We start from the raw sequence: 24,815 nt of genomic DNA on the forward strand, positions 1-24,815 counted from the left end.
AGGCGCATGCGCGAGGCTGACCGTGATGGCCGCGGTTTAATCAGCTCCGCACCGGACTGGGCGCCTTACGGATCTTACGGCTGATATTAACTGCCCGAATCTACACAACCACAGCGGGACCTGAGAGAGGATCATTCGGGGCACCGATTGATGCTAAAATGGGTCGCACTTACCCGAAGAAGAAGCCCACGCTTAGCCAATCGACCTTGCATGAGGCCTTGGGTAGGATGTCGCGCCGATCCGCGTACAGAGCACCCCCGCCGGACGAAGACACGAGGTCCTCAGTAGACACCATGGATCCAGTTGGTGACGATCCTATTAACCCCTTGCCTGACCAACAGATGGCTATGATGGCGCAATTCGAAACTACATTGCACAAAGCCCTGGACAAGATGTCCAAACAGATAACGACACAATTGGTCCGGGAGATCCGGGAAATCGGGAAGCGGACGACGGTGTTAGAATCCAGATGCAATGATATTACCACCATCATTAAGGGGCATGAAGACGAACTGGAACGCCTTCGCAACATCAACCTGTCCCTGCATTCCCAGGTAGAGGACGCTGAGAACCGTGATCGCCGGACGAACCTGCGTATACGGGGTGTACCTGAGAGCGTGGTTGATCTGCAATCCACGATCACAGCTCTGTTCCAAGAACTGGCCCCGGACTTACCCATAGACAGATTGGAGTTTGATAGGATCCATCGGGCCTTGACTAGGCGTTCAGTAGAAGGGCCCCCGCGGGGTATTATAGTGCGATTGCACTTCTACCGCACAAAAGAGCGCCTTCTCCAGGCGGCGAGAGACAGCCCGTCCCTTCACTTCCAGGGCTACTCCTTCCAGATCTTTTCAGACCTCTAACCGGTTACGATCGCTAAGCGGAGGGAATTCCGTGTGATTACCCAGACCCTGCAATCAAAACGGATTCGATATCGGTGGGGATTCCCGTTTAAGCTACAATTCCTTTTCGAGAACAAGACCTACACTTTTACGACGGTGGATGATGCGACCCGTTGCCTGGAACAACTTGATCTCCTCAATCTGCCGGTGGACATTCCGGGCCCCTCATCTTCAGGATTGGATGGCGGTCAGGGGACCCCGCGTTCATCCCGCTCCTCCGGAGGACGACTCGCCGAGCCGACAGCCTCCCTGGCCCCTTCCCAAGAATCGGATGTACTGGGCTGAGTATAAGCGGGAGCTCTCTCCCACCAAGTTTCTAACCTGTTTGGATTATTTTGTTTTATTCCTACCCTGTTTTGCCTCGATATGATCGCCAAGGCCTTGAGCATCGCCAGTTCTGTAAGAGGTGTTGGAATCTTACTTACGGATTTGGGGAAGATGTCTAGAACATGAGCTGACCCAGTTGCGTACAGCCGTTCTTGGATCGGGCGTCTTAGCAGAGTATATCTGGAGCTTGCTAGCTCATAACTCTCGTTGACTCATAACATCTTCACCCGGTCCGAGACATTGAGCACTGCACAAGGTGTGCACATGTCAGGGTCCCTGATAGTGCACATGACTGGTCTGATATTTTGTTGAAGGGGGATAGACCGGGGCCCTCATTTGGATATGATCTACGCTGAGAGGTCTCTGGGGTCCTCTGTGGCCCCCGGGACATCTCAGTAGGGATGGCTAGACCCCTCGACTTGGCGACCTTGTCTGTGTGATGGAAGGAATATGCCTGGACTCAATCCCTGAAGTTCTGTCTTAATGAGGTGGCCAGGGGACTCTGTGCTGGGGCAGAGGGAACTTTCGGGTCATGTTTGATGTTTACCCCCTCAATGTTCTTGCTTGGGTACTTGGATTTCCCCACATGCGATCCCTGATTAGGTATGGCACTGCGGAGTGTCATGGTTCCGGCTCCCGTACGGTATGTCCACGTCAACAATATGAGCCTGGAGTCGCATGGTCGTTGCATGTGGGGAATCATTTGCTCCGGTTATGATGTTTTACTTTTATTCTATTAAGGTTCTCCTGATATCGGATCTCTGGTTTCAGTAAATGTTTACATATAATTTTGTGTGAGATGTTATGTGTTTCAATATTAGGTGCTGGACAGAAAAGGCCGGGCCCAGACGGCTACACGGCCCTTTACTACAAAAAGTTCTCAGATGTACTTGCCCCTCATTTGGTTACATTTTTTAATGACTTACGAAAGGGCCTCCTACCGCCCAGAGACTCTTTGGTCTCTGCCATCAGCATGATCCCAAAGCCCCATGCCGATCACTCCTCTTGGGAAAATTATAGGCCTATTTCTTTAATCAATATAGACATGAAGCTGCTTACTAAAATATTGGCTCTCACATTGAATTTATATGTTGATGCCCTGGTGTCCAGGGACCAAGTGGGCTTCATGCCTGGACGTCAAGCCGGAGATAACATACGTCGTATATCCTTGATCCTCCACATTGCTCGCTCCAGTCATATACCACTTATGTTATTGTCCCTGGACATCACTAAAGCTTTCGACTCTATTGACTGGGACTATCTAAGGGGGGTGCTTCGGCATTGGGGCTTTGGACAATCGTTCATGAGATGGATAGACTCCCTGTATTCTATTCCTTCAGCATACGTGCAGTATCAGGGATTCAGGTCGGGGACATTCCAGATTTCCAGGGGGACCAGGCAGGGATGCCCGCTCTCCCCTCTCCTGTTCGCCCTGGCGATCGAACCCTTGGCCCAAGCGGTCCGCATACACAAAGAGATCCACGGCATTGAAGTAGCGGGGTACCAACATAAAATCAGCCTATTCGCAGATGATGTACTTCTAATGATCTCCGACCCCCTTAAGTCACTGTCCTCACTTTCGCCACTGCTACAACGATTTGGAACCCTATCAGGCCTACAAATTAACCCAAGCAAAACGAAGGCACTAAACGTATCCTTACCACCTGCTTTATATGACTCCTTAAAGGCCTCCTTCCCCTATACATGGGTACAATCCGCGCTCTCCTACCTGGGGATACATTTAACCCCGACGTATGACACTTTATATACTGCTAATTACCATAAATTATTTACTCACCTGACCTCGCTCCTGAACTCCTGGAACAAACACCGTATCTCATGGCTAGGAAGAATCACAGCGGTGAAAATGTCTCTTTTGCTGAAATGTTTATACTTTGCTAGAGTGTTACCCATCCCGGTCCCTGCATATAGGATGCGCCTACTCCAACGCCAGACCCTGAGATTCATTTGGTCCGGTTCCATCCCCAGAGTTGCTAGATGTCTCCTATACGCCCCCAAATTTCCATTTGGATTCGTTCACCATTTAACTCTCCGTCAGACCTGTAGCCCGTCACCCATCCTGCTTTCTCCCCCTCCTCCCTCTCCATCCCCTCTTCTTTGAACTGCGTCTCCTTCACAAGTTTCCTGTGTTCAGGCGAAGCCTGAAAGGTGGTGTGACCACTGCTTTATAGTTTGTAACAGGAGACTGATTAACATACACTGTGTGACTAGCTGTGTGCGGTTTATTTCCTGCGACATGCATAACACAGATTGTAATGTGCTTAAGTCCTTCTTGATTTATAGGGCTGTATGTACAGCCTTGATTTCTTTGTTTATGATGTTTATGTAAGCTGGAATTTCTTTATTTCTTTATTTTGGAAAACAATAAAAACTTTTGAACTAAAAATATACAAAAGCAAAATGATTGTGGTGCTGAAAGTAACCATATATACACACAATAGCAATCTGTACACAAGGTGCATGTAATTAGGTTAACTGGATTGAGCCTCTGTGTCCTGATGCAAAAATGTAAATCAGGACCACAACGACTTACAAAAAATACATTTGGGTCATAAAAGAGTCTTCATACACATAAATACGCTTCCATTGGTATAATGGGGAAACAAAGCAAAGCATCAATAAATTAGAGGCAGCATCCATCAACAGGGCCTAGGAAATACTATGGTTAAAACAGTTTTCACAATTTTAGTTTTGTATAGTTTGAAAAATATTGTCGAATTGGGTCTCATCTTCTGTTTTATACAAAGTAGTAGTATTATTTGTATAGCTTTGTGGACCTTTTTCACTTCTATATCACTTTATGAAGTAGTTATATTGCAATGACTTTTTTTTTTTTTTTTTAACTTTAGCATAGCTATGTATTGCTTCTTCAGATCCTCTTACCTTCACATGTTGCTTTCTATTTTCAATAATAGTACATTGCCATCAATCTACCTATCCTCTCTAGAATGTAATTATATGACAGTACCTTTACTCAACTATCACACATAATTCCAATATTTGCTGTCTACAGCTCGCTTACAAGTCTTCGAGCTAGAGTCTAAAACAAACATTCATCTGCTTACAATTTTTATTGCATTCATTCATGAGATCAAAAGGACTTATTACCTTCATGGCAGCTTTTATATTCTGTTCTGCAGCAGCTGGGAGTAAACTCTGACCCAAAATAACCTTAAAGGGGAACAGAAAAAAATGGTGTTGATGAAATAATATAAAGATCTCTCAGCATAACTCATTCAGTTGAAAATTGTGATGTGCAGGTTACAGAACATCGGAAAAACAGCACAGGTAAAGGGGAGAGAAAACTATTACAGATGATTTGATGATGTTTGTACAAATATAATCAGACCCTATGAAGCATTGCATCTACAATATTCAATAAGTATACTTATTACTTGCAAATACAGACTGGGAAGGATAGTGCAAATGTTAGACAAACCGCCAAAACAACTTCCCCAAAAGAGAGGTGAACATCCATCACTTTTTGAGTGACAATGGGCTCAAAAAAGAAGACACAGGAGGACTCCACTACTGAAGATAAAACATAAAAGAGGCAGACTGGAATTTGCTAAAATGCATATTGATAAGCCACTATGCTTCTGGAAGGATATGATTTTGAGAGATAAAACAAAATTGGAGTTTCTGGGAAGTCACATCAGCTCTATGCTCACAAATGAAAACAAAATGAAGCTTAAAAAAAAAAAAGGAAATACTGTGTAACACGGAGAAGGCTTGGTTATGATTTGGGGCTGTTTTATTGCACCTTTAGTCTGTGCAAAGCACAATACGATCTTAAGACTCTCAAGGAATTCTGGAATGAAACATACTGCTCAGTGTCTGAAAGCACTGTCTCTGTCACAGGTCATGGGTCCTCCAAAAGGATAATGATCAAAAACACACAGATAAAAGCACCAAGAACGGTTAAGTACAAAACACTGGACTATTCTAAAGTGGCTTTCTATGAGACCTGATCTGAATCACATTGAACGTCTATGAAAAGAGCTAACATGCAGTCTGCAGATGGCACCCTTCACACCTGAGACAGCTGGAGCGGTTTGCTCGGGAAGAGTAGGCCAAACTACCTGTTGGCAGGTGCAGAAGTCTCATTGAGAGCTACAGAAATTTCTTGTGTGCAGTGATTGCCTCTAAAGTTTGTGCAACAAAATATTAGGGTATGGGTCCTATAATTTTTGTCATGACGTTTTAGTTGTTAAATTATTTAGAATATTCTGTAGAATCAAACGCAAAGTCTAGTATATAAAATTTGGAACAAATTATGGATGCTAATCACTTTTGTCACTTTCAAGTTATTTCAGAGAACATTGTGGGTTCTTTTATCATGGAAGAGTACCAACACAATGATCCACAGTTGTAAAATGGATAATGGGTAGGCATTTGCTAGGAATGGTAGCAGAGCATTAAAGTGACTTAAAATGTATGGAAAGCCCAATTTTTGTTATTGATTTAGATAAGAGTACAGAAGTGTTAAAACCTGTATGTTTATTTTATTTTCTTCCTGCATTTAGTTAGGGGGGGTACTTAACTTTATGTCTCGGAGATGCAACAGGAATAGGAAGTGAGAGAACATTTCAACAAAGTGAGTGGAATTCCCCTTTTAGTGTCATCAAAATAGATTTACCCTCACCTCTAGTTTTCATTACTCCTCTAATTGAGGAACATCTCTTTCTGTTTTGACTAAATTATCTTTTTTTAGATTTAGCACAGTATATCAAGGGGTGACTCCTCTCCTTGAGGTGCATACTGCGGGAAAATGTCTTATTAATGAGGATGCACCACCTAAGTATTCAAAGTTAACAAATTCTGACAGGCAGTAACAATACAAGGGGAGTGTGAAAACAGGGAGGGAGGAACACTCATTATAGTTTGTGCCCCTACATTGTTAGTCTGTGATAAAAAAAAAAAATAGAAATGAACACTAAAGGTAATTACATTTTGATGATTTGTACAAAAACTTAAGGAAAGGAGTAAAGTAACTGACTACAAGACTTTGACCGATTGTGTGATTTATGTAGCAGCTTTGGTTGTAGGTAAACTGTACTGTGTAGTAACCCAGAAAACCAACCAGAAACTATTTTCCACTAATATGACCGGCAGCAGTGAATTGATAAGTGATTAGTCGCCATGGGTCTTTGCACTTTGCACATCATCCTTACGTTGTGCAATGCCTTATTATGCCTGTTAAAGTTCAATTCGGAAGAGAATATATACAGAAGATTATTGATAAATACATTTTTAGAAGTATAGTACCAAAAGCTGCAAATGCCAGAAGCTTTTTCTTGTAAAATACAACTGCAGGACACTTGCGTAAAAAATAGGACAAACTCATTCAGGATAACAAATGTCAGCAGCTCTTCAGAAAGAATGTCAGTAAATCCATGTATGTCCTCAATGTGAAGTAGAGAAGAGTATAGTGAGATTAAAGCTCTGATACAGAACCAAGAATAAAAGGCCTGATGTCATGTACAGCAGAAGCAAAGGTGAATAAAAGCAAGCATGCAGACATAAGAGAGGAGTTGACATGAGTGAGGAAAGGAAAGAACAGTTTTTACTTTTAGCGTTTCACATAATGTTGCTCTTTACATTTCAGGCAAAAGAGCAAAAGCACAATTTCAGTAGAGAGACATTACAGACAGATACTATGGATATTGCTAAGGGCGTGCAGAGCCCGTTCTTCAACTGAACAGCCATTACTATCTTCATTATCAATATAGAGCAACCGAGGTGGTCAAGCGTTCCTTACCGAATTCTGCATAAAAGTGAAATGCCCTCTGTCCTCCTTAATATTTATTCTCTGGAGCCATTCCTCAGATGCCTACATTTCAACACCATAGGCTGGACCAAATACAAAACTGTAGCCTTAGCCAATGACTTGTCCTATTCCTTAGGGAACCCTGCATTACACTACCTAATCTACTACATGGCCTAGTGGAATTCATAATTAAATCTAATATAAAAATTAACTATACAAAATCCTTTGCTTCCAACATAACCCTTTCCCCCCCAGACGTTGTGGTAACCTGCAACAAAATGTCCTATTTGTGTAGCAAGCTGGTGTGATTAGAGGATGTTTCACACATTCATTTGCAAAACCACAACCCCTGAATTAAGCCTTGCTCACTTTACCAAAAAAACAGGGGGGGATTGATCTCCCAGAACGAAATAAATATTACTGGGCTAGCTAACAAAGATAATAGACCGGAATATTAATTTAGTATACAAAGGAAGGGTAGGACTGGAACAAGTCTTAGTGCATCGAGATTTAAAGTTATAGCCATGACTTAACCCCTAAGCATATTCATAGAACAACCCAGAACCACTCACTCATAGGCCCCACTCTAAAATGATTCCCTGCAACTTATAAGCCTTTTTATCCTCTCATCAGTGCCAGGTCCCCTCAGGCCTCTAAGCATGAACCTGGAATTTAAACCGCTACTGTTCCTGAGCGTTCTAAAACCGTAGCATGACAACTCTATAACTGCATCATTAGCGGAGAATTTTTTTTAAATTTATTACACGTATGCTAACATCTGAGATTTCGATAGAAAATTACATTAAACTCCCAAACATTTATACATTTTCTGAAAGCAGTGGCCCTGAAAAATGGTATCTGCAATTTTTTATGTTGCATGGCATCTCTGCAAATCACTATCAACTCAATATCTTTTAGCAAACATTACACTAAAATTAATTTTAGGGCATAAAAGCACAAAATATTACCCACTTTTTTGTTTTGGAAGATTTTGGAAAATCTTCTTAAAACGATACCAAGATCACGGCTGCAGCAATAACTAACTCCTCTATTTCATTAGTATTCAGTGACAGCAATAATAAAACACTTCCCTGCCCCTCCAATCACTGTTGTCAGTGAGAGCAATAAAAAAATATCCTTCTTCAAAGGTGTCTACCGGGAGCACTAGAATAAAGATCCCCTTCAATGGTGTTCAGTAAACACAATTTCAATATGGGAGGAAAATCACTAGGGACACACTTAGTACCAGCAGTGTTAAATCCAGTTTAAAATTTGTAATGAGATCTGCAGTAATATAAATTGGACTACACAGAACTCTAGGCAGGGGGCAGAGATGCTGAAACAGCCTGCCTACTATGTATCGGGACTCCTAAAACCACAGACTAGAAGAGTATGGTGAATGGTCACTACTTGACTGCATTTACACTAGACATTACTCTACCAACTAAAATAGACAAACTATGCAGAGACAGCAATAATAAACACCCAGCTGGTTTACCCTGGCAGACAAGGTCAAAGTCTAGAACCTTTTATTATACACAGAAATGTGTTACTCACAGTCAGCAACATGATGTGTCAGTAGTGGTGGGCTGCCCTGTCACCCTAGATAATGACCTATGTTGAATATGAAGAAATCCAGCTCTGAAAACAGCTACTCTTCAATCATGTTAGTTATGCACACCTCCAGTGTATGTAGATGACAGGAATACTTTAACGTGACACTAAACTCAAGAGCTACATTTTAAAAATGCATTCAAGCACCTTAACTATTAACAAAAATATATCTTATTTGTGTATCACTCGGCTGTAGATCCTCAAATCATCTCTAAATTCATACTGACACTGTCCCTCATTCTGGAGGGTGTATTGGGGATTGAGTGGTACAGAAATAAGATACATTTTTGTTAATAGTCAAGGTACTTGAATACATTTTTATGATTTAAAGTGACATTAAAGGCATCCCCCCAAATGCTGCTTTAAGGACTTACCTTATGTGATGCCTCTTGATCCGAACACCTTTTTCCTTCAGCTTGTTTTCCTAAAGTCCCTCCAGCGCTGGTGCCAGTCTCCGATCCAGCGCAGACTCCTCATGTCCCACGGTGTCTGTCCAAAATGCGCGCTCCCGACTGTGTCTATCCAGCTTTAGCGTTGCTCTCCCCCTTTCCCCTCTGGTGATCTGGACTGCGCAGGTGTCCATCCACACTTCCTTCTTCACAGCGCTCGGGAGGCGGGACTTCTGCATTAGTAGGTATTTGCCAACTTTTTTTCTTTTCTTTATTATTGGTGGATATAGCTATGGCTTACTAGAAGTAAATATATGCCATTTTTTTATTTTACCCTTTTAACTCCTGAGTTTAGTGTCACTTTAACCTATGTCCTAAAATGTGTTCAGCACTGCTATCGGCTTTCGATAAACTGCGTCAACATAGTATGTGTTTTTATCATTTTAAGTACAATGTGCAAATGGTTTTTAAATGGTATTCCACTCCAATGAATCTGAGATAAAAGGAAAGTCCACTGGTATTATAACATTTTAAAACTTGCATTCATTTCTTAGTGAAACACAAAAGATAGAACATTCGAGAGTGTGATCAGAGATTCAGAAAAGGGCACCATCTGCCCTACATGCACTGTTCTTTATCACATTGCAGGTAATTAGTTGGGGGTGAAACCACTCCATAATAATACTTACTGCAGCATGAAGATAAACTGGCCACAACTACATAGTCTTTGTGTATTCAGATCTATTTTTTGTGGTTTGAACATTGTAATGAATATGCGCGGAAAAAAAAATCAATTTTGCATGTACATGTTTTTTGCTTCCATTTTTTTTTTACTTTGAAGCTGAATGAGATTAGGAGAGGCTGCAAACAGAAAGGTAGCTATGGATACACATCATCAATTTCTTTTTGTTTTAAATAAAATTGAGCTGCATTTTTGTTCTGGTCTACAGCAATCTTCCAAAGGAAGTAATATTACTGCATCAGAAACAAACTACGACATCACCATCATATTGTGTACATTGTTCCCCGTGCATGTTTCACCTTTAATTACATGTCTCCTCTATCTTGGAAGTAATAGGAATTGAGTAGAGAGATAACAGAGATGCCCATGTGCCCTTTAAGGCATGACAGTACTATCAAAGAAGGCACTGTCAACTTGTTCATAGCAGACTTTGCAGTGCAGAGCAAGTTCTGCTTTCACTGTCCAACCCTCTCAACCTGTATAAATCACCAGCACATAGTAGGTATGTGTACATCTTATTACTTCAATGGATCAGTGGCTCCTGTTAGTCCTAAGGTACCACACCCCTATATAATACTAGTAGGTACAAAAATGTAATGGGCTTTAAAGGTACCAATAAACACAATGGTAGTCCACATTGTTTGAGAATAAAACCTTCATAGTTTTTTTTTAAATCCAATATTAAAATCATGAAAAACTCCTAATTATTAATTAATTTCCATAGAAAAAGAAAGATAAACGTGCTCCAACATCACTTCTATATACATGGCTCATGGTAGATATCGTCCATTTCTAACACAGATCAACTACAAGCTCCCGACTGCCCCCCCAAAAAAACATTTGATCACAAACGCAATATTATGAGCAGCAACACTCAATAAGAATGTAGTTCCCCAGATATCTGGAGACTACTGTCTCTTTAAGACGATATACTGCTTGAGAAAATGTGAGCAAGAAAAAAAAATATCTTCTACATACATTGAGGATGAGGTCATTTGTACTGATAAATTGTAGTTGCTTAAATTCTTTCACTAGTTACATACGTTATATTAATGTGATCAATATAAATATTTGTGATATAACGAATACCATATTAATTTGTTGAAACCAATTAATATAGATATGATATATAGGTCGAATATTGCATTATAAAAATCCAATTACTTAATTAAACAAATATTCAGCCCAAATAATAATATTACATTTTACATTATTGACTAAAAAAATCCTGTCAAATAATACTGTATACAAGGTAAGATTTATTATGAAGTCTTTTGCATGTGTTGAAAAGATGAGAAAAAAAATATGGTGAATAGATCTTTGTCTTGAAACCATGAACTCAAACTCACCTTATATACTGATAGAATAGAAAGAACAAAATTACTTCCAGTATGCCCACATTATATTATGTATAGATGATAAGTTCAGGCCTTACAGTTTAATTATTTTAGCACTGAATAGTTCCAACAACACCACATGTTATCTATGTCACTAACTTAACTATATTTAAATACTTCAGCTCATCTACCAAAGCCAGAGCAGAATACATTGATATCAAAGCAATTAATATTCCTAAATAAACAAGTGACTCCAACATCAGAACTATATATACTTAAAGTGACACTAAATCTAGGAGTCAAACCTTAAAAATGCATTAAATTACTCTATTAACAAAAATGTTGCTCATTCCTCAGCTGTGGATCCTCAAATCATCTCTGAATTGGTAAAAACACTGTCCTTCCTTCTGGAGGGTGACTACGTTTGTTTCCCATGGTCCCTGTGTGTGTGTTGTAAATTAGCCACGCTCCGTTGATGGACTATAATTTCAATACACATTAGCTGACTAAATGTGAGATTATAGTCCATCATAGTAGCAAACTTGTGTCGCTACTTTATAACACACACACAGGGACCATTGAGGACAACAGTAGCCACTATCCAGAAGGAAGGAGAGTGTCAGCACTTATTAAAAGATGATTTGAGGAGCTTCAGCTGAGCGATACACAAATAAGCTACACTTTTATTATTAGTTAAAGTGACATTAAACCCTCAGATTTTTTAACATAAAACATTACTGTAATGTGTGCCTTACTGTAATCCATGGTAGTTTCCCTTCTCTTTGCTGCTCTTCCTTTTAAATCTGTATCTGTTCTCATGCTGGGCAGAACTTCTGTTTTGCAGCAGACTGCTTATTCTCTGAAATGGATACATGGTGTGTGTGTAGGTTTGCAACCTGAGCCAGCACTACAGGAAGAGGCACTCAGCTGCAAAGGGAAGTTCTCCCCAAGCATGAGAAGACATGAGGATTTAAAAGTAAGAGCAGCAAAGAGAAGGGAAACTACCATGGATTTCAGTAAGGCACACACAGAATGGGCATTGAATGTATTTTTAAGATTTAACTCCTGATTTTAGTGGCATTAAGGATCAAGTAAATTACTTGTAGTAACCTTGCCTGGGGAAGGTTGCTGAAGTTTGCCGTTTTAGCCACAGGCAAATAGTTTTCCTATATCAACACAAGGGGGGGTGACATGCAAAATCTGGATAAAGAAAGGATACCTCAACAGTCAGATTTTATATGAATGTCCTATCAGCTATAGGCATCTATAGTGTTTAGTTTGTGCATATTACATTTTACATATAAATATTTGTCTGTCAATGCTAGCTACTTCATATAAAGTCTTTTGAAATTTTATGTTTACTGGTCATTTATGGAACAATGACTGGTAGCCTAAAAAAGCAACTTGGCAGAAAATGTATTACAGTATAATTTAGACCTGCTTATCATTTGTCATGACTCCACTAATCTCAGTTTATCCAGATATTATTGAAAGCAATTGAGAGGCATTTCACTATCACTTGTATATTTTGAACAATGCCATTCTATTGTTCTAAGTTACATAAGAGGTACTGAAAGCCATTGAAAAAATGTGAGCACTGCATTGGTTAAGCATGATTCCTGGAACAAAATTATGTTTGCTAATAGATATAATAAACCATGCACATGAGTGTTGCAAATGTTCATTTTTTTCATTGCATTTATTTATATTGATAATAAAGCATGGAGAAGAACCTCATTTATCATAAGGCTCATATGGCTTGAATTTACCAACTTCATTTCAGTGAGATCAGCGGGATAATTACATTTTCTCCAGCAGTAACTACTAAAAGCTGCATAATTAGGTTTAGATTTGGAGCAGCCGAAGGTCAAGCCCTTCCACTATCACATAGGCTAGATAATATACAGAAACCTCTTATTTCAACTTAAAGGCCACAGATACCCGCAGTGCATTTACAATCAATGGCCTTTTTTCCACTGCTGGAGAAAAAATAAATTAATGCATCTGTTTTAAAACTTTTGCATTTGTTTTATGATTTTTAGACAAGGGACATGCAGTAAGATAGCACTCAGCCACAGCATGCGGTCAGAGCATGCACTCAGTTGGAAGCATACACCAGGTTCTTGCTTTCAGTGTGATGTGCTCCAAACTTGCTTAGATGCAAATGGGTATCTGATAGAAACAGCAGAGGCAGCAGAGGTCAAAGACTTCTGATGTCTCCAAAAGAGAACCCTTTGCCACAGTAAAAAAAATGATCCATTAATGAAATAATGGCTTTTATCATTAATCTATCCACTCACCTTAGTTTCCCTTTATGGCTTTCATAACATTATTTCACTACCTCCTCTGCCAAATATTGGGTCCACTATCTTACCCTCTGCACTACTCTACTACTAAAACCACGCACACTATTCTTCTGCACATAATGACAACTGTCATATCCTTCGCAATGCTCTCTTGCAGATACTGCCAGCTGTCTTACCTTCCGTACTTCTCTCCTGGACATACTGCCCCTGCCATACCATCCAAAATCAACTCCTGCACATGCTACCCATGGTCATACCCTTCACACTTCTCTCCTGCATCTACTGTCCCGTAATAACCTCTACACTCCTCCCCTGCCCATTCTGCCACCTGTCATATCGTCTGCAATCCTCTCGAGCACATACTGCCTGTTGGCATATACTCTTTAGGTCTCTCCTGCACATATTACCTGCCTTCAAACCATCTGCCCTCCTCTTCTGCACATACTCTCATAACCTCCTCACTAATTTTGTGCTTATGCTGCACCCTGCCATACGCTCTATATTCCTCTCCTGGACATAACAATACACTTGTTAAGATTATTTATAATATCCCCAACCTTACACCATTTTGGAATGGGCACACTTTTGTTATATACTATAAGCCCTCTTTTCAGTAGAACAAGGGATACAATATTTGTAGTCATAAGCTGGTAAGTTTCCTCTGGCAAACCTTTACCCTTTTGACAATTAAACATTTTCACTGTAAAAACAAAGCTAAACAATTGATGAAAAATTGTTTAAATTACAAAAGTAAGGATTCAAGAGTAAGGAATTCCACAGATTGTCACATTCTAAAGTAGGAAGGTTTAACTTTCTTCCTCAAAGTAAAACAAAATGGAAAAAATTGACATCTCACTAACTTTGCACTTTGTATAGAAATTGTATTTAATTTAGCATTAGGAGAGTTACCAAGGCAGATGAGAGTAAATAAAGTGTGTTTTATTACACATTTCAGTATATTTTACATTGTTGTAAACTTCTCTGATATTATACAACGGAAATGTTCATGTCTGAACATTTACATTTTATATGGATTTTAAGCAAAACATTCGAAACGTTTTTCGGTTTTGAAACGCGAAAGGTTTAATTGCTAAAGTACTGCAAAGGTTTGGTTCAGTCTTTCAACTGTTTAGGTTAACACTTCATTGTTAAAATCTTATTAAACCCTTAAAACATTTTTTTATATTTTGTTATCCTAACTTACTAGCTTAAACATATGCTCAGTCATTTTATTCCCAGGTCACTCCATGATGCAGAACATCCACTTAAAGTTATCACCCCTTACACTTTGGCCCAGTTTACACATACTGCGGTGACCTGCATTGTACCAAATTGGATCAAGTCAGGTCACCACTAGGAGACATAGAAAACCATTGTTTTCTATTTGCCCTGTTCACAACACAGCACAATGTATACTACCAATAAAATAATTTAAACAAAATGACAGCTCCAACAGTGTGTGATGTGGCAACTCACAGTACCGGAGTTGCCACATCGCACTAGCCCATCTAGTAAAATGTAGTGCAACATCATATGCCTGCCATTAGACTGCCCACTAGCCAATAGAAAGATACGAATAGTTGTAAATCACAAAGCAATAAGTTGGAGTTCCAGCTGACTGCCTCCAGCTGTACAAAAGCATGCACATGATTTTTTTTAAATAAACTAAGGCAACTTGTACAACTCTAAAGCAAAAAATGTAAAAATGCTTGTAAGAGTTTTTTTTTTATTAGAAAGTGGTAATTTGCACTAGGAAGAAGATGGATTTGTACTGTTTTTTTTCCATGAGGGTTGATACGCTTTAAAGTCTAATTTTGTAGACCCAGTCCCTCTTTGTAAATCCTAGGAGTGTGTTTAATGGAAAATCTAACTGTTTTAAAAGAACTCAATAAAGCAATATGTGCATCTAAGCTGACTATAAAACATAACCCTAATACAATATAGAAGAAAAACTACCCTACCTGTGGTTTTATTTTTGCAAAAAAATTAGTAGTTTCCACACCAGTATATGGGACCCTAAAATAATAAGTGATTTTTTTTACAAAAAATTTTTTTTTCTCCCTAAAATTGCATCAGGGTTGTATAACAGGGTCAGTTTTGGTACAAACAGTGCTTAAAAGAGAACTATGGGGTAAGTGTTTTTCCCCATAGTTCTCTTCAGGGTCACGGGAGGACATATACTAGCGTACTCCCGTGCCCAGAAGTTCCTTATATATATCATCCGTCAGTGCTAGATGATCGGAGTGGGGAGGGGGGGGAATCCCTGCAGGTAGCCGTGACCGACAGTCAGCGCTCTGGATCAGGAAGTGAGCGAGCGACGGTATGTGTTCGCTCACTTCCCGATCTATTGAACCGACGTGTGACAGTTTCATTGTCACACGTCGGCTCAAACTACCTCATAGTTCTCCTTTAATGGTGTGCTTATTTAAAGAAGGACAGTAGGTAAAGTAAATACAGACAACAAAAAGTGTTTAGTTGAACAGATCATTTTTACATTGGCACAAAATTGCTAATAGGTTATATTTAGATATCTAGAATTCTGAAATGAGAAACAACGGAAAAGCTTTTCTTTTTAATGATGAGCCATTTTAAAAAAAAAATCTCTGCAATATATGCAACACCTCTAAGTACTGTATATACTTTATAAAGACAGTGGAATGCTACAAAACCACAGACAGGTGAGATGACAGTAATATCTGAAATAAAATAGAAGACAGGCCAGGCTACCAATACGAATCATAAGGCTTTTAGCCCTATGATTTGATGGCCCCTTATTATAACTATTAGTATGTGACAGGATACCCCCTTTCTCCATCCTTCACCACACAACATGATTCCCCTTACGCTATCAGTGTATAGCAAGCCTGACACTGATAACTCACACCTACCATAGCTAGCTCAAGACTCGGTATTACCAAATGTGCTTGAAATTGCATCTGTTACCATGCATTTTTAAATGCACTGTGATTTTTAGTTGAATTAAACCAGAACCTACAGTTACAAGTACCCAAAATGTAGCATGCAGGTATCTTACAGTTCATCACAGCACACTGTGTTAGCGGCAAGGGGTCCTATCAAAAGCATTATATTTTCTCATGACTGGATTTTACCTGCACAGCAAACTGCACGACAATTCATTCTTTGTAGACAATAGCAGCTCCCATGGACTAATAGAAGTTAAGGTTTCCCAACAACCACCAAAAAATAACACAAATAAGCCATAATGGACAAATTACAACCCCCTCCTGCAGCTCTCCTATACAGTCAAGCAAATGAATAAGCCTGGATGATTGACGTTTTGAGGGGCTCCAGAGAAGACTGGTCCTTCTTTTACATCACATCTGTGACCAAGCATCTCTTGACATACTAGACTACTTGCTCGCATGCACCCACATCCTTTTTTTTTGTTTTGCTTTTTTAATTTAATTACTTGTTGCAACAATATTATCAGCTGGCAAGCCAGTATGTAATTTTACAATAAAAGCCTTAAATGGATAAAATAGGTTAAGGCAGCTGTAATAAAAACTACCTGAAAACCTTAGTCTTAGCAGGTTTCTAAAACAGTGTAATACCATTGCTTAGAAGCAGTAGTTAATAGCAAATAAAAAGCTTAACAAAGTCAGACAGTAAGTGAGATAGTATGAAAAACATTCTTAATAATAGAAATAATAGATTGAGAAAACAATATAAGCTCTAGGGCAGTGGTTCTCAACCTGTGTAACCTCAGGACCCACATTTGTCCTTGGTCATTAAGTCGTGACCCAAGGCGCACTGCAATGGAATGCACAGCATTACGGTACCGCACATTCCGGTGCAGGCAATAGGACTGAGGGTGGCAGGTGCGTTTATGGTGCTATTCAAATGAATGGCAACACAACACACCTCCCACACCAAAACACATGGTAGGTCCACCCAGTCTCCCTACCTTACAAGAACTGGAGTGGATCCTCAGTCTGGGGTCCAGTGTGGGCTGCTGCGCTGTGACAGAGCTCCATCCACATGTGCATTGCTTGTACAGCTCCCTAGTGTGCCCTGTAGAGGTGCCAGGAGCCAGAATGTGATGTCACTCCGGTCCAGGCACCTCTACAGGGCACACTAGGGAGCTGTAAGCAATGCATGTATGGATGGAGCTCCCTCGCGGCCATACCCCCAGCCCACCTCAAGCTGACACTCGGTGCCGGGTAGCATAATTTTAATGGCTGCTTGGTGCGAGAACTGACAGTGCTGCACTAGGGAGAGGCTGAGGAGCATCTCACCTACAAAAGTGGAAGGCATTTGGCGACCCACTGAAAATGGGGTCGCGACCCACTTTTGGGTCACGACCCACCAGTTGAGAACCACTGCTCTAGGGGACTCATTAACCTTATAAACAGGCAACCCTGGATATAACTGGATTTTCCTGCATCTGCAATAGCTTACATTTTACTCCATAACCTGCAAATACTAGTTGCTCAATTTACAATATAACCACACAATGGTTATTTAACTACACATGTATAAATATGTATGGTGTGTATGTGTTATAAATTGTTGTCCAGTCCTCAAGACTAGCAGATTGTTAGGCAACTTAAGTATAAAATCTGCAGATATTTTCACATTACCTACAAAATAAAATACCTGTGCAGAAAAATATCTGTTGATTATGTTAGAAATTCAAAGTTGACCGATGTACTCTTCCTTTGCACACTTTCTGTGTTATTTTAAGGAGCATAATTACCCCTAATTCTTATCTTGGCCAACTGAATCATTAGTGTCTAAAATCTAGAGATAGAAGAGTGGGAGGGCTTGAGTAGTTTAGCAAAAGACAACTGGGTAGTGCCAACACCACTCAGTCCTCAAACCTGTCAGCCCACAACAGGTCTTAGCAGAGTCCATTTCTGGCAGATCAGCAGTTATGTTTCTGCACTTGCAGGGTAACTTGTGTGTTTATAAAAAAAAAAAAAGGCCCAAAACACAGAGATATGATAGTGTAAAAATATCTAGCATAAAAGTTGCTCCAAGACTTCCACATCCAAAACAAACACATGGCATAATCATTATTGGGGCTGATGAAAAAATGATCTCCCCAAGGTTTCCACACTTTCCTAGCTATATTGTTTTGTATACCAAAATACTTATAGACTCTAGCAAACTCTGACACACTGCCCTGTTCTTGCATCCCATAAACTGTATGTCTAGGTAAAATTAAAAGACATATTACGTACATCTCTGCAATACATACACATTTCCACATTTAAGACTTTAAAAAAAATTATTTAAAGGGTTAATAAACCCTCTGGTTTTTTTGTTGCATATATCGACTGCTAGGAAGCAGTCGATATATGCAAAAACATGAAAAAAAACGCTATAAAAGCGGTTACAAACTTACCCCTGTGTTTGCTGCGTGCTCCCGTCCGAAAATCAGAAAATTCTCAGGTGACCGCAAAGCATCTTGGGACGGGCGCATGCGCAGTTCAGATTTTCGGGCGGGAGACGAGGAGAGACACAAGGTAAGTATATGGATGGCGTGCACCTGCATGCAGACACCGTGGGACAGGAAGTGCCAGCAAGCACAGAGGAGTCAGAGCTGGATGGGAGACCTGCATCAGCGCTGGAGAGAAGGCTGAAAAGGACAGGAAAGAAGATCGGATTAAGATACATCATTTAAGGTAAGTCCTGACACTAACATTGGGGGGAGAGAAAAATATTTTTGACTTTAATGTCACTTTAAGTAAATAATTGTTTTTCTGTTAAAAAGTCAGTATACTACTATCTTGACGCCTGCAGGCTACACAACTCCACTTACCCTACCTCACCACCCCTCTCTTCTCATGCATACATTTATTTCTTTTGCAGCAAAACAATGCTGCTGCCTCAACTCCTAAGCACCTGCCCACACAGTCTTATGTACCAAAAGGGCTCTTGGAAGATATATTTCTTAGGGTGGACCTAGCCTTAAAACCTAGCAGCTGACTCTGCACAACTTTTACAAGCCTGGTGATAATATTATAGGGGGGCAATAAAAGTGGTTTCTTTCTGGAGGAACAAGGTATAAGCAAAAAAATGCTGGGACATGCTCTAGAGGAGGTAATGAAGGTTTGGATGTTAATTTGGGTTACTTCTCCGCATAACCTATAGTAGACACCCTTCCTCCAAAAACTAACAGCTGATGCTTTGACTGTCTAGTGTCTCCCAATCTGCTTGTCCCTGTAGCTCCGGTTCTCTATGACAATCGGCAATTATAGCAGTTCTTGATCGGCTATGAAATGTGATCACATGTAAGTTTGACACTTGACAAAATTAAGATGTCAGTGTGAATTTGTTTAACAGTTTAACTGTCAGACACAAACAGTTAAAGTGTAAAATTTAAATACATATAACAATAGGGAAACATTTCCTATAAAAATTATAATAATAATAATATGCATTTCTCTTTCTCTACACACAGGTTTGATTGCTTACTATATGTGTACTTACCTTATTAAACTGCCAATGGTATGAATTAACACTTGCTCTTATCTAAGCTAATATTTAATGTTAATATGTTGACTAATGGGCAGGTGGTTGCTATGGGTAATTTGTTGCCTGTGTGTATTTATGTATGTTTTTAACATGTTTTCTATTTATTATAATCAATGTTGGTCATGATGTCATTAATGTGGGGGGTGTTTTCACCTTTGGGTGTCTTTGTAGTTTGCCTTGATGAAGATTAGCTATAATCTACTGAAATATCCATAAAAGAAAAAAGCCGTTTTGTATGATACATGCTCCTTCAAATTCATATATACACCCACACTCACTGGCCACTTTATTAGGTACACATGTCTGAAAGTGGCATGATTGTTGGTGCCATACGGGCTGGTCTGAGTATTTTAGAAACTGCTGATCTACTGGGATTTTCATGCATAACCATCTCTCAGGTTTACAGAAAATGGTCTGAAAAAAGAGAAAATATCCAGTGAGCGGCAGTTCTCTAGGCGAAAAGAGTCAGAGAAGAATGTCAAGTTGATAGAAAGGCAACAGTAATTCAATGAACCACTCGTTACAACCAAGGTATGCAAAATAGGATCTCTAAATGCACAACACATTGAACCTTGAAGCAGGTGGGCTACAGCAGCAGAAGACCACACCGGGTGCCACTTCTATCAGCTAAGGAAAGGAAACTGAGGCTACAATTTGCAAGAGCTCATTAAAATTGTACAATAGAAGAATGGAAAATTGTTGCCTGGTCTGATGAGTCTTGATTTCTGCTGCTACATTCAAATGATCAGGTCAGAATTTGGCATAAACAGCATGAAAGCATGGAGCCATCCTGCCTTGTATAAACGGTTCAGGCTAGTGGTAGTGGTGTAATGGTGTGGGTGATATTTGGCACACTTTCACCCTCTTAGTACCTATTGGTCATCTTTCAAATGCCACAGCCTACCTGAGTATTCTTGTTGACCATTCCCATCCCAAAAGGGGGTCCAACAACCTGGTACTAGCAAGGTGTACTTAATATATTGGCCATTGAGTGTGTGTGTGTGTGTGTGTGTATGTATATATATATATATAATAATAAAAAGAAAAAAAACAGGCTTTTTATTTTACAGTGTACCAAATAAAAGTGTCATATCTTGAGGGCAGTGACTGATGTAAATGTGCATTATGAAGAGCAGTGTGTGATTGTCTGCTTTAAATACCTGTAAAAAAATAAATCATTGTCCTTTAAGAAAAAAACATTTAGGTATGCAAAGTAGACAAACAGTTGTTGTCACGCTAACTGCCACATGTTGATGTTGCTATATTTGGCCTAGACATCAATGACCTCCAGTCATGAAATGTTATAATAAATATTCTTAAACTGCAGCTGTAAATATACATTTAAAACAACTTAGAATTGTGTTCTGTACTTCTAATGAACAGCAATTTTGTGCATGCAAGTAGAGGGGAGATGGAAATTTCAGCAGGTTTGGATGTTTTTTGTTTACATGGAAGTAAAACCAATGATAACTTACCTTGTGCACTGACTGGTGTAGCCTGTACAGTGAATTCACTACTGCCACATTTCTTCTTTGCCCTTCTGTAAGAGGACCTATTACCTGACTTGCTTCTCCTTGAGTGGACAACTAAATAAAAACAAAACAACCAATGATTCAGCAGTCCATGAATAAAACAAGTAACACAGAGAATGGGTAGATACTCATTTTCCCTTAAAGAAACAAAATAAAATAAAAGCACACACATTTACAGTAACCTTACATTATACACATATAAAGTAACCTTAAATTATAAGTAATTTCTAGCGCTGATAACAGTCAAGGACTTGCTAGGACCCACAACTGAACGTGTTCCTCTGGCTGGGGAAGATAACCTGAAGATCTTAGTGTGTGGCTTCTGCTCGGCCATCCATTCCTCTGTTATTAACTGAAGAGGCTTGTTAAGGAATATAACTGGTTCTATTGATTCTAAATGGTTTAATTGTTATTGGTTAAAGGGACTTATGTTAAATACTTGGGGCAGGTGATGTGTGTATGGCTCTGAAGAAGGGGGCACGTCCCAGAAAATGCATTCAGCCACTGCCATAGCACTCTGTCGGTCTGAGCAGCTAGTGCGAGTTCCATCCGACAGTTTCCATGACAGTTTGTGTGATCAGCTTATAGTGCGGAGTTCGTCACTGACAATATGGATGCACACTGTTTTTTTTAGAGTTGTGTGAGTATATCAATTGTTGTTTGTTAATAAATGCTTTTCACTTCAATACTACAAAAGGGAAAGGCACATTTTCTCTTTCTGTTTTAACATTTACAGTAAACTTTTAAAAATAATTTAGTAAGTAATTGTATAGTTTTGAGGGCCAACTCACTTTAGGCTTTACCAATACTTTAAGCAAAGGAAATTTTAATTATAGTAGCAGTAGCTAGCAAGAAAGAAGTAGGCTTAGTCCATGAGGAATATTTATTTCAAAGACATTAATGAATGCTCTAGAAAGCCATCAAAATAAAGCAGCATGCAAAATTATTTCGCTCTTATTTTGTGTATAATATTTTATAATAATTCGATCATTCATATATTCATCAGAATCATTTAGCCAGCAACCAGCAAAAACACAATTTTATTTTGCCCTTCTCAATAAATCAGATGCAGAAAGTACAATTATTTCAGCTTAAATTACTGTGTATCAATAGTTTCTCCCATCTAAAACACAGTAGTGCCCAGTGAGGAGAAGAGAAACTTTCAGGAGGCCAAGCGGGGTGGGGAGGAGAGCGCCATCAGCGATTTCACAGGTGCTCTCCTCAGCCACTGACAGGCAGTCTCAGGATGGAGAGCAGTTCAGGGGAGGAGACAGCTGTCACAAGAGGCTGAGCCGGCAGTGCAGGGGAGGAGTCAGCCGTCAGCTGAGCTCTACTCCATGCACAACCCGCTCAGCCTTTTGTGACAGCTGAAGGAGTCAGAATGGAGAGCAGTTTCAAGCACTCAACAATCAGCTGATCGTTGAGTGTTTGTAAATAATTGAGGACATAGTATGTTTACGGTGTCCCCAATTATGAATGAACAGGAAGTGCTCTATATCACTCCCTGTTCATTCTTGATTGTGGACATAGTAACTCATACTATATGCACAGTTTATGAATGGACAGGAGCGCTCAGTATAGAGGCTTCCTGTTCATTCATAACAGGAGCCTCCAACAGTGAAGTAAAAACATAAATAAAACAATAGAATATTACAAAAATGTAAATAAGGTTAGAAAATTTTTATTTTGGTCTGACAAAATTTATATTTTTGGTTTTGGTCTGAAAATTCCATTTCGGTGCACCTCTAGTTTTAAGCTATTACAAATGCTGATTAAAATCACTTGCATTGGATGCTTCACCTTGATGCTGAAAAGTTTTAGTTTCCTTCAGAATCAGTTGGTCCCCTGAGCACTGGCCCTGATATCCTGTTTCAGGGTGGCTCCTTTCTCAAGCAGAGTGCTACAGAGCCACCCTTGTGTATGCAAGTAAGCCGTGCGAGTCTCTAAAAACACACAGACACAGCAAAGCAAGCTACTCCCCTCCCTCCACCCTTCTCTAAGCTACTAGATGAGACAGCTGCTGTAGATTGTGCTATCCTTGTGAGCTTATACTGGACAGGACCTTCAGGGAAGCTGAGCGGAGAGAATTGGAGCTGCTCAGCAACATGATAAATGTAAGTGCTAAGTCAAAAATGTAAATAAATACTTTACTGGGCCACGTATATTTGTTTGATCTGTATAAATTATTGAAAACAAGTTTGAGAGTTTAATATTATTTTAACCCTACTGTAACGAGCCCCTGCTCGCTCGGTTCCACTCTCCCGGCACTCCTCTGCTACTAATGGATCAGATGTCAGACCGCAACGTCTGATCCTTCGATCGTCAGATAATCCGGGATTCGAACTACAGCTATGTGCCGTTCCAATCCAGCTCAGAACAAACACCAGGCAGGCTGTATGTAAGTTCCAACAGGGATCTGCTTTATTGAAGACTAGCTCAGTATATATACAGTCCAAGAAGTCTAAACACATAACGCAATCAAACATGAACAGCATGCAAACATCCACTCCCCCTCCCCGATGCCTTAATGAATGAATAGGGAGGGAGGAGACACATGTGATGGGATTATCTCCTGAGTGTATCATAGTGTGATTTACTCATCTACACCTGGAGTCAGCTACTCCTAGAATCAGCTATCTAATCCCATCATCAACACAATACAACAAAAGGACCAATAAAGTGTAACAGTACAATGTCCAGAATTATACCCCTTCAGTGCTCCTGGAGTCACAGCCTGTACCTATAATACACACAGGGCCATCCAAATGTAATGCCAGGGAACATGTACAGTACATCCCCCCACACATAAACCTGGTAGAATGGTTCATTGTAACCCCAAGAAGTCCGAGGGGGGTCTCCATAGTTCTGGGTCCATAGTCAGTTGGAAGGAGGCTAGCCCCCAGGCTCCTCCAACAGCACCAGTGACGGTTCAGTCCGTCACACCTACCTAAAATGTAGTGTAGCCCCTATATAATATACATATATGTGCTATCACAGCGATTCCTGTTCCTAACTGTAAGGAGTTAATTTGTCACTGTGTGTGATCTGAAGCAGAGATTTGTGGGGATTGCAGTGCAGAGCTGACACTGGGGATTGTTAATAGAGCTTTTGTGAACTACGACTCCCAGGATGCTGTGCGAGAGGAAGGAAGGAAGGGCTATGGATGGCAGAAAACCCCCCCAAAAAAAACAACCTAACCAGTGGGTTCAGTTTAGATGAAACCTACCTGATAAGGCAAAGGATTAAAAAGGAAGGTCTTTCAGAGATGTCACATCCTGAACCCCTCCAAGCTGGGAGAAAATGTTTGTACTATCAGTGTTCATACAGTCAAGTGTTTTTTCCTGCTGGGAAATCCCACCCCCCCCCCCCTTTGT

At 40.0% G+C, this 24,815-nt stretch overlaps 1 protein-coding gene across 2 annotated transcripts in view; it reads right to left on the reverse strand.

The window, feature by feature from the left end:
* Positions 1–24,815, reverse strand: part of COG5 (component of oligomeric golgi complex 5) — a 244,561-nt gene that overhangs the window by 27,889 nt on the left and 191,857 nt on the right. Inside the window, exons 15-16 of one of the 2 annotated variants that reach the window (XM_018569022.1) lie at positions 21,385–21,495; positions 4,359–4,421 (exon numbers count right to left, since the gene is read on the reverse strand). In XM_018569022.1, the coding sequence (XP_018424524.1) occupies positions 4,359–4,421; positions 21,385–21,495 (174 nt within the window). The remainder of the gene's footprint in view (positions 1–4,358; positions 4,422–21,384; positions 21,496–24,815) is intronic. The other variant, XM_018569023.1, reaches the window with a different exon arrangement.

Source organism: Nanorana parkeri, unplaced genomic scaffold (genome assembly GCF_000935625.1).
Source record: "Nanorana parkeri isolate BGI_ZX_2015 unplaced genomic scaffold, ASM93562v1 scaffold1276, whole genome shotgun sequence".
NCBI lineage: Eukaryota > Metazoa > Chordata > Amphibia > Anura > Dicroglossidae > Nanorana > Nanorana parkeri.